General features: G+C 44.1%; 1 protein-coding gene across 1 annotated transcript; it reads left to right on the forward strand.

Moving 5' to 3' along the window:
• The first annotated feature begins 1,147 nt into the window (after positions 1–1,147).
• PRSS23 (serine protease 23) lies at positions 1,148–9,583 on the forward strand. Its single transcript, XM_054380931.1, has 2 exons — positions 1,148–1,180; positions 6,162–9,583. The coding sequence occupies exon 2, from the start codon at positions 6,175–6,177 to the stop codon at positions 7,291–7,293; it is 1,119 nt and encodes a 372-aa protein (XP_054236906.1). The 5' UTR covers positions 1,148–1,180; positions 6,162–6,174; the 3' UTR covers positions 7,294–9,583.
• The last annotated feature ends 3,653 nt before the right edge of the window (positions 9,584–13,236 follow it).

The raw sequence follows: 13,236 nt of genomic DNA on the forward strand, positions 1-13,236 counted from the left end.
TGCTAGGCCCAATAAAATACAAATTAGAAAAATCAAGTCTAGGAATATAAGAACCTTTGAACATCTCCTGTATCTCCTCACCTGAGATCCATACAGGAGGCAGAGCTTTTGCCATGCTTCAGGCTCTCCTGGTCCTTCATAAGGGTAGCAGTGAGGTAAAAAGGTCACAGAAGCGCAACAAATAAATTGATTCCTGTCAAATTTATATTTCCTTTCTGGAGTAATGGTGATCAGCTAGGAATTTTGGCAAAACTTTTTGTGGATTTTTCTTGTGGCGTTAAAACACATTGCAGGATTTTTGCCTTCTTGGCTGTTTTCTTCTTTTCTTGCCAGATATCATTATACAGATTCAAGAATGGTGAGTAATTAAAACCTATGCAAAGAATGTGTCTGACAATTCAGTTCAAATATCTGCCTGATGAGGAAACAGGCGAGAGACTGCAGAGCTCTTGTAGCTATGACCTTCGATGGCAGGAGGGACCCCAGGGATTCACTCCGTGCCTGGGGACCCTCTGAGATGGGACCTGTCATACTGGGGACTCAGACGCTGGGGACAAAATGCCTGGTGTCCTCGTGGCTGTGGATGTGCCACCACCGCTCCAAGTGAGCCCTGGCGTGGCCCGGCCACCTGAGGGGTGAGGGGATGGCAGCCCCTGCACTGCCATGACACCTCAAATAAAAACAAGAATGAGGGGGGAAGAAAAATAAAATGGTTTTCCTCGGGAAATAAATGGAAAGAGAAGGAAATAAGGAAAAAACCCTAAAAATAGGTGAAGTACCACATGATGCATTGGAGCGGCGGCCCGCGGTGGGAAGCCTGCGCGGCGGGACAGCTCCCGGCTTTCACGGCGCGGCCGCCCGCGGGCGCAGGCGGGTGGTGGGACGGGCAGCGGGCGGTGGGACGGGCAGCGGGCGATGGGACGGGCAGCGGGAGGTGGCGCCGCTGGGAGCGCTGCGGAGAGGAGCAAGACCCGGCCGCGGCGGGAACCACCTGCGGGAGGCGCCGCTCCGCCCCCGCCCCGCTCCGCCCCGCCCCGCTCGGAGCACGCCTCTGAGGGAAGGCAGCCGGCAGGAGGGAGGGGGGAGGCGCCCCCGAGCCCCGCGGAGGCGGCGGGAGGGATGGGATCGGCCCCGCCACCTGCCTGAGCGGCTCCCGGAGACGGCGCGCCGCGGGGAGTTGGTAAGTAGCGGGTCCCGCCGGCCGGGTGGGTGCCGCGAGTTGCGAATCAACCCGGGGGACAAAGGGGCGGCGGGATGGCGAGGAGCTGTTCTCGTCCATCGGTGCCCCGGGGCCAGTGTCTCACCTGCCGGCGGAAGCGAAGCCGAGAGGAGCCCGGCGCTGGGGCGCGCTAGCGGCCGTCCCCACCGCGCACTGCCGGCCGCCGGGCTTGCGGGTGCCGCAGTCCCGGCTGGGGCGAGCTCTCCCCCTAGAGCTTAATTTTTAACCTCGCTCTCATCACCGGGATCGCACCCGGCGCCGCCTTCCCGGCGGCGGGCAAACAAAAGGGATAACGCGGCTTCTCGCCGGTCCCCACTTCGGGTCCCGGACGCTGGGGCGGCCGGCGCGACGAGCACCGCAGTCGGCTGATGTCGGTGACTAACTTTGAAGGAGCCGCTGGTGAGAAAACAGCTGATAAAAAAATCGGCTTTGCTGCGTTTCACACTTGGGAGGCTTCAGAAGCAGCTCTCCGGTGGAGCCGCTGCGATTCTCTGCTTTGATTCATCACCGTGACTGGGAACATAATTTTTTGGGATGGGGGGGTTCTTTAAGAAATTCGTGGCACGATCTCTTCGGCGAAGCGGTTGCTGGCGCCTGCGGCAGTTGTTTGCCTTCTGGCCCGAACGAGGTGCCAGGGGTCCTGCTGGGGACCCATCCTGCCTCATCACTCCAGTGGTTTGGTAGCCCTGGGTACTTGCTTGCGGCTTTACCGATTTAGTCAAGCTGACTCTCCCTGTCTGCCTGTAACACAGCTCGCTCTGGTGCAGTGAAACTGAAGCTGCTTTACGTGCAGAGAGAGAGAGAAATGAAGGAAAGGAGGGTGAAAGGAGGCAGTAAAATTATTCTGTAAGAGTTGGTCTAAGTGGTAAACACATAACGTGATCCCTTTCCTCTGTGGTATGCCTGTGTTGCTGACACGTGTCAAAATTCCCGCTGTGTGTGTTAAACAGGCAGTATCGGAGTGTGTCTTTCGGGTTTTCCGAGACATTTCTCACAGCCCTCAGTTCAGCGGGTGAGGGAGCCTGACTCTCACATCACCCTCGGCATCGCGGGCAGGCTCATGGAGATGCTCGGTTTTAATGGCAGCAAGGCTTCTGTAATTCTTACAGCTCGACTCAGTTCTTTTTGCTGTGTTTTAACAAGTTCTGTGAATAAGAAAAGCAGCAGAGGCATTTTGGCATGGCAGTGACATTGACAGTGATTTAGTTCACCTTCATAACCTTTATAATTTGGTTTAAGGCAGGTTTTTCTCTCTTGCTGTTTTGGTTTTCTTTCTTTCTTTTTTTTTTTTTTTCCACTTTAATCATTCTGGCTTCCAGCACTATGGAAAAACTTTCTTCATTTCAAAATGTAATGGAGACCATTCTGTTATTTGGTTCATGGGCTTTCATACTGGATGTTCCAAGATTTATTATTATTTAGCCATCTATTATCAGAACCACCCCTGAAGTAGAGAACTCTTCCAGAGAAATTACTTGCTTATTAGAAAATAGTTCATGCCCATCCTGAACAAGGCAGTTCTCTTTCACCAACATCTATCTCAAGGCATGAATACCACAGCAGGCAGGAAAATGTGTCTGTGTTTTAGCAGTGTGGGGAGCCCCGGGGAAGCTGTCACTGTTTCCATTCTCTAAACAATTTTAATGCCATTAGCAAGTGTGATTATGTACAAACCGCTTTCTAGGGGTTTCCTGGGCTGGATATCAGAGCAGGGCTTTGTACTGAGTCAAAGTGAGTTTATGACACAGTTTAAATAGAAACAGAAGAGCAGTACTACAGTAGAGCACATCGTAATTCATTCAGGATCAGTTTGTGATAGCTGCTCAGGGAAGTACTTACTTCTTACCAGTTTGTTCAGTTTGAGAACATCTTTCATGGTCACTCACAAGTAAGGAGCTGAATGTAGAGAGTTTGGATCCTGTTTTTTGCAGCTTTTTGGTTTTATTATAAGCAAAAAAGGAAAAGAGAAGGGAAAAGGAAAGAAGAGGCTAACTGGTAGGTCTCTCTTTAAATTTAGACTATTTTAAAATTCTCTTGTCTTTCTGCTTAACCATTTGTTTTTTAAAAGAGGAAGAATCTACTTAGAAGAAGTACTATCCACTAATCTGGCATCTTATTATAAATAAGACATATTTATTCTATTTGTTGTAGTCCAGAGATGATTTATTATCAGTTGTGTCTCCATACAAAATACAATTTTAAAGACTTCAGTAAATGTCTTGGTTTGTGAGCACGGTTTAGCTTCTATAGTCAGGCATAAACTCACAACTGTGTTTCATTTATCAGTTTTAGTAACATTTTAAATAATAGAAAAGTTTTGCAGCTGATGAAAAGGCTCTTTAATCCATATCTCTGCAATGTAATCGTAGCACAGAAGCAGCAGGGGAGAGGTGTGGGAAGGCTTGCTCTGAGATGTAAAGTGGAGTAAGGTACTACTTTACAGAGCACAGTACAGACACAGGTACCATCTTCTGAAGCCGTTTTTGAGGACCAACTTAAGTCCCAGCTTCTGGTTTGTTTTCTCCACAGGGCGGCTGCCCTCTGCTGTCTAAAACTGCCTTTCCATCCTGGGTGTTACGGTAGTGGTGATGGTGGCGAAATTAGGGAGGGCAGGTTGCAGGGAGAGGTAATTTCTCTCCTCAGCCCTGCTGATGCTCTTGGAGGAAGCAGAGAAGTTGTTATGCATGCAGTCATGTCATCAGGTCGCTGCGCTGACAGGCACAAGGGAATCTTGCTGCTTGTGCAAATAACAACTGACAAGACACTTCTTATTTTCCCCTGCCAGCTAAATAAACCAGCCAAAGGCCAGCACTGGCTCGGTTAGCATGAATGATTTTTTTAGATCCAAGAAGTGGCTTGAGTTCTGCGGTTTAGGCAAAAGTTTCCATCATTCAGGAAAGCTTCAAATGTCATTTGTGGGAATAACTTTGATGTGAAGCAGATGAGAGCAGACTGCTTATAAACACATGCTCTTAAGGATGGGATCTGCCACCTGATGCACAGCATAACTGATTTAGTCCATTTTCAGCTTCTACAAGCCCATTAAACCTTTCTGTGTCCAGTCCTCACTGTCACAAGTAGGACATTTAGCAGCTGACTTATTCTAGTGTATATTGTCTCTGTGGGGATGGAGTGATATAATTTGTCCCTGTTACCTTCTGTTTTTCTAGTCACCGTTATACTGCAAGTATATTTGATATACAGCAAGTTGTTCCCTGGGCCATCCTTATACTCATGTGAAACTATCTCATTTCATATCTTCCAAAAACCAGCCACATCCAATATTCATCTCGGCTGTGGAAGGAACCAGAGGAACTGATGTTTTTCTGTAAACATAAGCAAGTATTTCACATTTTCAGGACATCCAAAGTTATGCAAATCTGATTAGTGTTTTAAATGGCCTGCATTTCCCAGCATGGCTTGCCCATTAGGTATAAAGCAACATATTCTAAAGGGCTCAACCCTTCTAAGAAATGATGATTCCTTTTAAATGTGTCCTGTTTGTTAATGAAAAGAATTACCAACAGAATCTCTGGTCACTTCTGAAAGAGTCAGTGGACTTCTGTGGACATCAGTAACATCAGCTCTGTTCATCTACACCTGTTTTTTGGAATGGAAATATTTTGATAACCTGACTGAGTCAATTGATACATTTAACATTGTGTGCTTTAGTTATAGCCTCCATTGTCAAAGAGGATGCTGCTAACAATGGAATATCTGAGTTTAGACTTTATCAGTCTGTGTCTTCTGAAGTCTTTTTTTAGTAGAGCTTAGGGATGGAGTACTCCTACAAAAAGTGTTGGAAGGGAATGATTTTTCTTTTTTAGATAGCTGTGGTCATCTCCTGCGTGGTTTGCTTTGGTTTACTGGCTTGAGGTATTTCAGGAATGATCCTGCAGTTGTGATCAGTGTTATCTCAGCAGGGTTTTAAATATGTGTAAGCTCAACATAATCGTGAAGTTTTGTTTGAATAATCTTTGCGTGAGGGAGATCCTGCCTGCCTTCTTGCCCAGGGTGCAGTGCCTCCTGCAGCGATTCAGCTGTATGGCTAATTTTCAAATAAACTGGAGTTACACATTTTCTTGACACAGTGCTAGTGCACACTGTTCTCTGCAGTTTGAGGCACTCTGCTTGTGGTTCATAAACGCATTTACAGTCCCATTTGCCTCCCTGTGCCCGGGGGGGTTGGTTTGCATTTCTAATTAATTGAGTTTATAAAGGAATAAGCCAATATATTAACTGAAAATTCCCTCAAGAATTGTAATCTTACTTCATTAGCTGCCTTTGTGTAATCGTATCACCCTTTCTCATGTAAGCCTAGGGGAGAGTAAATGCTACATGGAGCAGAAACCTTCCTCTGACATGAGCTGCAAAGGGAAGCAAGTCTCCCATGTGGTCATGTTCTGCAACCCAGCTCCTGTTCAGGTTACCTTTTGTCTGTCTTCCTGTTCCTACCATTTTCTTGATGTTCGTGGCTAAGACAGCAAATGGTGTGAGTTGATTTAAAAACCTCTCTTGGTGAAGTCAGAGCATAGGTGAGAACTTTCAGATAATGCTGTAATCTAGTCAAAGTAAGACACATCTACTCTTTGCAGGAGCTGTGGTTTCAGAATGCCTGGATTTACAAGGAGTCTGAATTTTCTTTACACTGTGTGCAAATGCCATGAGTTCCCACTGATGCGAGCTGGGAGTTGGTGGCTCAGCACACCTAAAGGTTAAATGCCCTGTGTTTCAGTGTTAGCTTGGGACACTTGTTTCAGGATACAGGTTAAGGTTTAACACTGAGAAATCTGAAGTACTTAGTGACAGCTGGCTCTGTTCAAATCATCAAATCACTTGACCCTTATTGTATTAGACTTGGTTAGCAAGCCATGCTTAGCATGGTAGATTAATCTTACAATGTGTTTGGGTATATAACTGGGCTTCCTTTTGTTTTCCACAGAGCAGCACTCAGAATGGCAGCCTTGTCCACTGTAATCCTCCTGTTGTGTGCTGCTAAAGATGTGATGCCCTCCAGTTCTCAGTGGAAGCCAACTTGGCCATCTTACAGAGTTCCAGTTATCCTGCCACAATCTACCCTTAACTTGGACAAACCACAGTTTGATGCTGAAGCCAGACTGGAAGTGGTATCTCCCTGTGGCCCAGCATGCCACAAAAGTTCTCCACTGCCAACTTATGAAGAAGTGAAGAACTACCTGTCCTATGAAACCTTGTATGCTAATGGTAGCCTCACTGAAACTGAAGTAGGCATCTATATTTTGAGCAACAGCGGTGATGGGTCTCAAGGCAAATCTCGAACTAAGAGGCAGATCTATGGCTATGACAGCAGGTTTAGCATTTTTGGGAAAGACTTCTTGTTGAATTACCCATTCTCCACATCAGTGAAGCTATCTACAGGTTGTACGGGGACGCTGGTGGCTGAAAAGCATGTTCTTACTGCTGCTCATTGTATCCATGATGGCAAGAGTTATGTCAAAGGAGCTCAGAAACTGCGGGTGGGGTTTCTAAAGCCCAAAATGAAAGATGGCAGCAAAGTGACCAATACCACCAACTCAGCAATGCCTGAGAAAATGAAATTCCAGTGGATCCGAGTGAAAAGGACACATGTCCCTAAAGGATGGATCAAAGGCAATGCCAATGACATTGGCATGGATTATGACTATGCCTTGCTGGAGCTGAAGAAGCCTCATAAAAGAAAGTTTATGAAAATAGGAGTGAGCCCACCAGCAAGACACTTGCCTGGAGGGCGGATTCACTTCTCTGGCTATGACAATGATCGTCCAGGAAACCTGGTTTACCGTTTCTGTGATGTCAAAGATGAAACATATGACTTGTTGTACCAGCAGTGCGATGCCCAGCCAGGGGCGAGTGGATCTGGGGTGTACGTCAGGATGTGGAAGAGGCAGAATCACAAATGGGAACGTAAAATTATTGGAATATTTTCAGGCCATCAGTGGGTGGACATGAATGGCACCCCACAGGATTTCAATGTAGCTGTTCGCATCACACCCCTCAAATATGCACAGATCTGTTACTGGATCAAAGGCAACTACCTTGACTGCAGGGAAGGATAAAGACAATGAAACTCCTTGAAAGCACTTAATGACTGGTTTTAATTACTCATCTGAGGAGAGGCTAAACTTCTGCTGCAAATATGTGTGATAGTTCTTGTAACATTGGAATGTCATATATAGCTTCAAGCAAGCCACCTTGCTCTTAGGACAGGGGCTGTGTGGTGCTGTCATTACATCTTGAAACTGGGTAGAAAGCAGCATCTGCTGGGTGGGGAAGAAGCAGGTGGTCTTGCTGAATTTGCAGCCGAGCAACTGAAGATTAATTAGAGGCAGATCAGTAAACAGTGTGAGATCAGAACTGTCTCCAAAGAATCTTATAAAAGGGACGCTGTTGACTATCTCATGCCTGCAATGTTTGTTTTAATAAATCCTAGGATTAGTAGAAATGCTTTGATCTGAACTTTTAAAAGAAAATATTTCTATGCTGTTGGGGGCTGAAGAGTGGCATTTAATGGTGTTTGCAACTCAAACATTACAGTTTTTTGTTCCTGCATGAGAAAGGGAGCGTGAAAAGGGCAAGGCATGCACTGTGGGAGATGAATGCCACACAAATAGCGTGAAGGGAAAATAACTGCATAACACTTCTAACCTTCTTTTGCCCTGAGTGATTTGAAATTTTATTGGTAACATAGTTAAGAAAAATGCTTTTTGAGCAAACAGACCTTAATATTGCAAGGACATGACTGTAGAAATGATGTTGGTCATACAAGCAGTGCCATTGCGTCCTGCTTTGGGAAACACAAATCAGAGGTTTTATTCTCTATAGCAGCTGGGGCATAGCCTTCCACCTTGCAGGATTCCTGTGAATATGCATTACAGAAAGTCTACAGGGACAGAGGTTTGTTTTCTGTTATAAACCTGCTTAGATCTTTTAAGGAAAACCTTGTGTCAGCAAGTCAAATTTTCAGAGAGGAAGCCTGTCTTTGGTCTTGCTGGCCATTTGACTTGCTGCCTGCAAAGCAGGCAAACTCTACTGAGTTTTACCCTTTTTTGTTGAAGGTCCATGTTGTTTTACCTAAAAATGCACCAGGTAGAAGGACTCTAGATTTTTAAGTGTCTGTCTAGTGTATCCCTTTGACAATGTAATTTGTGTGACATCTTGACTTCCATTTCTTGTGTTGTTTGGGACAGGAATCCTCCTCCCCACCAGATTGTTGAGTTACAAATAGTTCTTGGCAAATGCAGTTCAGCAATTCTGTAGCTGGAGTAGAGCCACGTTATAGGATGTAATCTGAGTTTGCTATGAAGTGATGCTCTGCTCTTATAGATCATAGAATCATAAAATCATTTCAGTTGGAAAAGACCTCTAAGATCATTTAGTCCAACCATTCGCCTGACAGTCATTAAATCATGTCCTGAAGTGTCATGTCTATCCTTTTTTTAACACCTCCAGGGATGGTGGTTCCACCACCTCCCTGGACAGCCTGTTCTAATGCCTGACCACTCTTTCAGTCAAGAATTTTTTCCTAATATCCAATCTAAGTCTTCCCTGGCACACTTTGAGGGCATTTCCTCTTGTTCGATCATTTGATACTAGGGAGAAGAGAACAACACCCACCTTACTACAACCTCCTTTCAGGTAGCTGTAGAGAACTAACGTGACTTAGTTTTTTGCTACAGCAGAATTAGAGTTTAAAACAAGAACTGCCCCTTATAGGTAAAATCAGAGCAGCCAAATACTTCCAGCTTAGCAAACAGTGTTGGGAAGTCCATGTGGTATGTACAAAGAGTTTCTCAGGTGGGTTGTGCCACTGTATGACAATGTCATGCTACCATGTCAATATTACTATTTCAAATAGGAGGACAGACACTAGCTCCAGTTCCAGTTTCTCTTCCATCTGTCTCTCACTATCTCCTGAAGCTTGCCTGTGCTGCTTGGTGTAGTGGATCAAAGGCAAGTCCCTAGTGTGAAGCAGCAGAGCTGGGAAGGAATGTATCTAAGCAGAGCTTCCCTATGCTACACAAGAAAAATGTTAATTCAATTAAGCCTCTCCTCCCCTCTACTAATTACTATGGCATTTGTACACATATGCCTGATGGTGCTTTATCTTTGTGATGGCTTTGGCTCTAGTTCTGAGAAACATTTTTTGCTAGAGCTGCCTGTGATTAGTATTTTTATAGGTGCAGCATACAAAAACATGGACCCTCATGTGGGCTTTTGGTGCACTCAGATACAAGCAGTTACTAATGCTTCAAAATATGAATAATCACCATATGTATCTGATGATCTTTTTTTGCCTTTTTATTTTAATTTACTTTATGGCTGTTATCTGGAGCACTTTTGTTTGAATGTATCACAGTGAATAAAGAAAAGTTATGAATTTCAATGCAGACATTCTTGTATTTGTACTGTACTTGGATTCCATTTTCAGTCTCCTTTCAGTTACATATTTGAAAGGATATTCAATGACAGGTGTATTAATATCCTCAGTGCTGTTTATTTTCCTTCAGTTTTCTTTTGTCCCTGTCTTTTATAGAAGTAATTCTTTTTTTTTTTTTTTTTTTTTTTTTTAGTAGGCTTAGTTACTCTGCGTCTTTGGATAGTAGCAGCCAATTTTAGCTTTCATTTAATTATTGCAGTTCCAAAGCCAGTCATGATCTCAGATTAGTTAAAACTGAAAATAGCCTATTAAACTGAAGAGTCACATTTTTAAATTAACTTTAGGGTTGATAAACTATTGAGAAATTTGAACCAGTCAGTTTAAGGTCATAATCATGTCCATCTTCTTCTACCTGATACAGTAAGAAAAAAGTTCCTCTGAAGCCAACAATCAGACTCATTTTTTTTATGGCACACTGGAGTGCCAGAAGGTTTTGCATTTTTATTTGGAAATTGCTTACCATACACATTTTCTGATTCCTGGTTGTGCATGTTACATCATGTGGGCTTGAGAGCCTCAGTCCTTGTTTATGGAACGTATTTCCCATCCACTGCTCCTATGTTCTCAACAGCTTCATTGAAGGCAAATGAGCTTCCGTAATACGAGCGAGAACGGGTTTTTAAAAAAAAGATCAATGTATGTAGCCAGTTTTGTGTAATCAGGGGTAGGAGAGTCTCATTCTGCTGTACACCCTATGCAAACATTCCAGATTGTTTCTGGAAAGAAAAGGAAATCTCAGATAATGTGGGCAGAATTGTTGTGCTAAAACTGAACATTGTTTCACCTGGGCCCACCTGGGATGATGGTAATTTTGCCAGCGTATTCACTGAGTGGGGTTGGGCCATTGCTAAGCAGGTTTGGAAACTGCATTCAGAGTGCATTTCCTTTGATGCTGAAAACAGGGCTTTTCAAAAACCAGACATTTGAACTGTGTGAAAGAGTGTTGCAGCCAGCATAGTTCATCAAGGAAATGCAAATAGCTGAACTATGTAGCTGCATGACACTAGAAATTTACTGTCCAATTGGTCATGACTGCTGATAATCTGCAGTCCTGAATTGAGTGCCACATTATTCTTGTTTCTTAAGGCAGGACAGCAGATGGCTATAGAGGGGCTGTTTTGGTTGTGAATAGAAAGGATTAAAGTCTTCTACTCATGCATCTTCAAGAGGCTGACATAAGAAAAATTCTAGCTAATATGATGTAAGTCCCACAGAAAACAGTGCTGGAAATGTAAAGTGAGGTATCAAGAAAGCAAAGACCACGCCAAGCTCTTCCAGAGCACACAGTGAGCTTAGCCTGCTGAAGGCTGCAGAATATCATCAAGTTTCTTTCTCAGAGGAAAGGTATTTTCCTTGCATCTGTAGTTCTTTTGCAGCTGAAATTCCCAGGCCTGCCTGTTAAAGGGCAGCCCTCATCTTAAAAGTTGCACACTGAACTCCAAGCAAGTATAATACATGCTTGAAATTCTTTCCTGTGTTTCCACTTAATCTGCCATTTGTTAACAGGTTTTGGTAGTGTGCCAATGCAATATGCATAGACCTTGAGAAGAGAATCTTTCAAAGAGTGATCTGTGGATAAAAACTTCGCTTTCCTGGAGTAGAAAGGAAGCGTGGACAGAGCAGAGTGAAAGGGCAGCAAGATACATCTTGCAGGAGCAAGATTCCTAGTGAATGGGTTGCTGTGTGTCCATGCCATGGGTGGATATACATCTCTCTAGTGATTTTATAAAAAATACTTTTTACTTCTGTTCCCTGTTCCACTAGGTACAGAAGAAAAACTTGTGAGCAGAAGTACACTGAGCCTCTTGAAATCAGTGCGTCAATGCCAAATCCAAGGCTGGTGTGCAGTACCCACATGTGAGATGTTCAGGCTGTGACTTGTCTGTAGGTTCACAAGAAAAGTGTGCCAGTAACATTAGAATTAGGAACCTGATCTTTTCCACTCAGAAGACTTTTTTTTTCTTATTTTGCATGGTGACTATTAGGTTACATGTACTTTGTGCCTGCTGTTAAAGGGTGTGTGGGCTTGTATAGGTAAATGATTAAACAAGAGAAGAGAAACATCTTAGCATGCCCCAAACGTTATTATCAACACTGATTATTCCCAGGATAAAACCATCAGTGTTTTGGGTGTGGATTGATTGTGAACTAAATGGGAATAGGTTGAATCATGGAGCAGGCTTATACTGTTTCTCATCTACAGATCCTGACAGTAATTAAGTGATTGTGGTTTAAGGGGAGACAGTGAATGTTCGCCTGCAAACATTTAATGGGCAGTGTTAATTTCTTTCATTTTTATAATGGATACCATGTAAAAGATAAGTATGCATCAACAGAGATCTACAAGAATTTACAGGCTTTTATTATTGAGATTATGGTTTATCAACAATGTTGAACAAAATTCTCCTGTCCAAAAGTCATATTTTACCTGAATTTACTGCAGTCTTGTTCATTCTGAATGGAGCACACAAGGGCTTGTTTTGTTGTTGCTAGGAAAAGGAGCATGAGAGGAGGTATAGAATCATGGAATGATTTTGTTTGGAAGTAACATTAAATATCATCTACTTCCAACTCCCTTACCACAGGCAGGAACATCTTCCACTAGATCAGGTTCCTCAAAGCCTCATCCAACCTAGACTTGAGCGCTTCCAAGGATGAGACATCCACAACATCTCTAGCCAACCCGTTGCAGTGCTTCCCCACCCTCAGTAAAGAATTTCTTCCTAATATCTAATCTAAACCTACCCTCTTTCAGTTTGAAACCATTACCCCTCATCCTATCACTACACTCTCTGACATAGTCCCTCCCTGTGTTTCCTGCAGGCCCCCTTGGAATACTTGAAGGCTGCTACAAGGTCTCCATCACTGCAGTGTCAACTGACTGTGGGAACGGAGGCTACAGAAGCAGGTGGAATAACAGGAGCTTTCTGGCCTCCATTGTCTCACAAAAGCTTCACTCAGCAAATAAGCGTAGGGTGGAAGAAAATGTCACACTGGGCTTCATCCTGCACCCACCAAAGTTTGCTATTGTGTTGGGTGGGAACAGGATCCATGAGCAAAGGGATCTGACACACAGCTTAAATGTCACTAATCGTGTGGGAGAACTTCTCTCCAGCCAGCCCTTCTGAGGGATCATTGTGGGCGATGAAAGGGCAGGAAAGACTTTTCCAAGTGTGTGGGTGGCAGAAAAGCAACCCTTCATGCGGGAGCACACCAGATGTGTGGAAAACATCTTTCCTGTGAAGTAAACTGTTAGGCTGAGTGAGCTCTGGAGGTGGAAGGACAGCAGCTTAGCTCCACAGGATTCCTCCTCTCACCTAGAGATGTCTCTGGCTGCAGCCAAGCAAGAGAGCCATCACCACACTCTCGACATTGTGGATGAGCCACTCAGCATCTCTCCCCTGCCTCCAGTGGGAAGGAATTATTTAACAGGAAGAATAATAAAAAAATGAGAGACTAAGCTGAAAGGAAGCTGTGAGCATAACCTGAGCAGTATTTCTGATTAAATATTTACAAACGGGTACCTGGAAATACTTCTGTTTTTCACATATACCTGTGGCCA

The sequence above is a fragment of the Indicator indicator genome, chromosome 1 (assembly GCF_027791375.1).
Source record: "Indicator indicator isolate 239-I01 chromosome 1, UM_Iind_1.1, whole genome shotgun sequence".
Lineage (NCBI taxonomy): Eukaryota > Metazoa > Chordata > Aves > Piciformes > Indicatoridae > Indicator > Indicator indicator.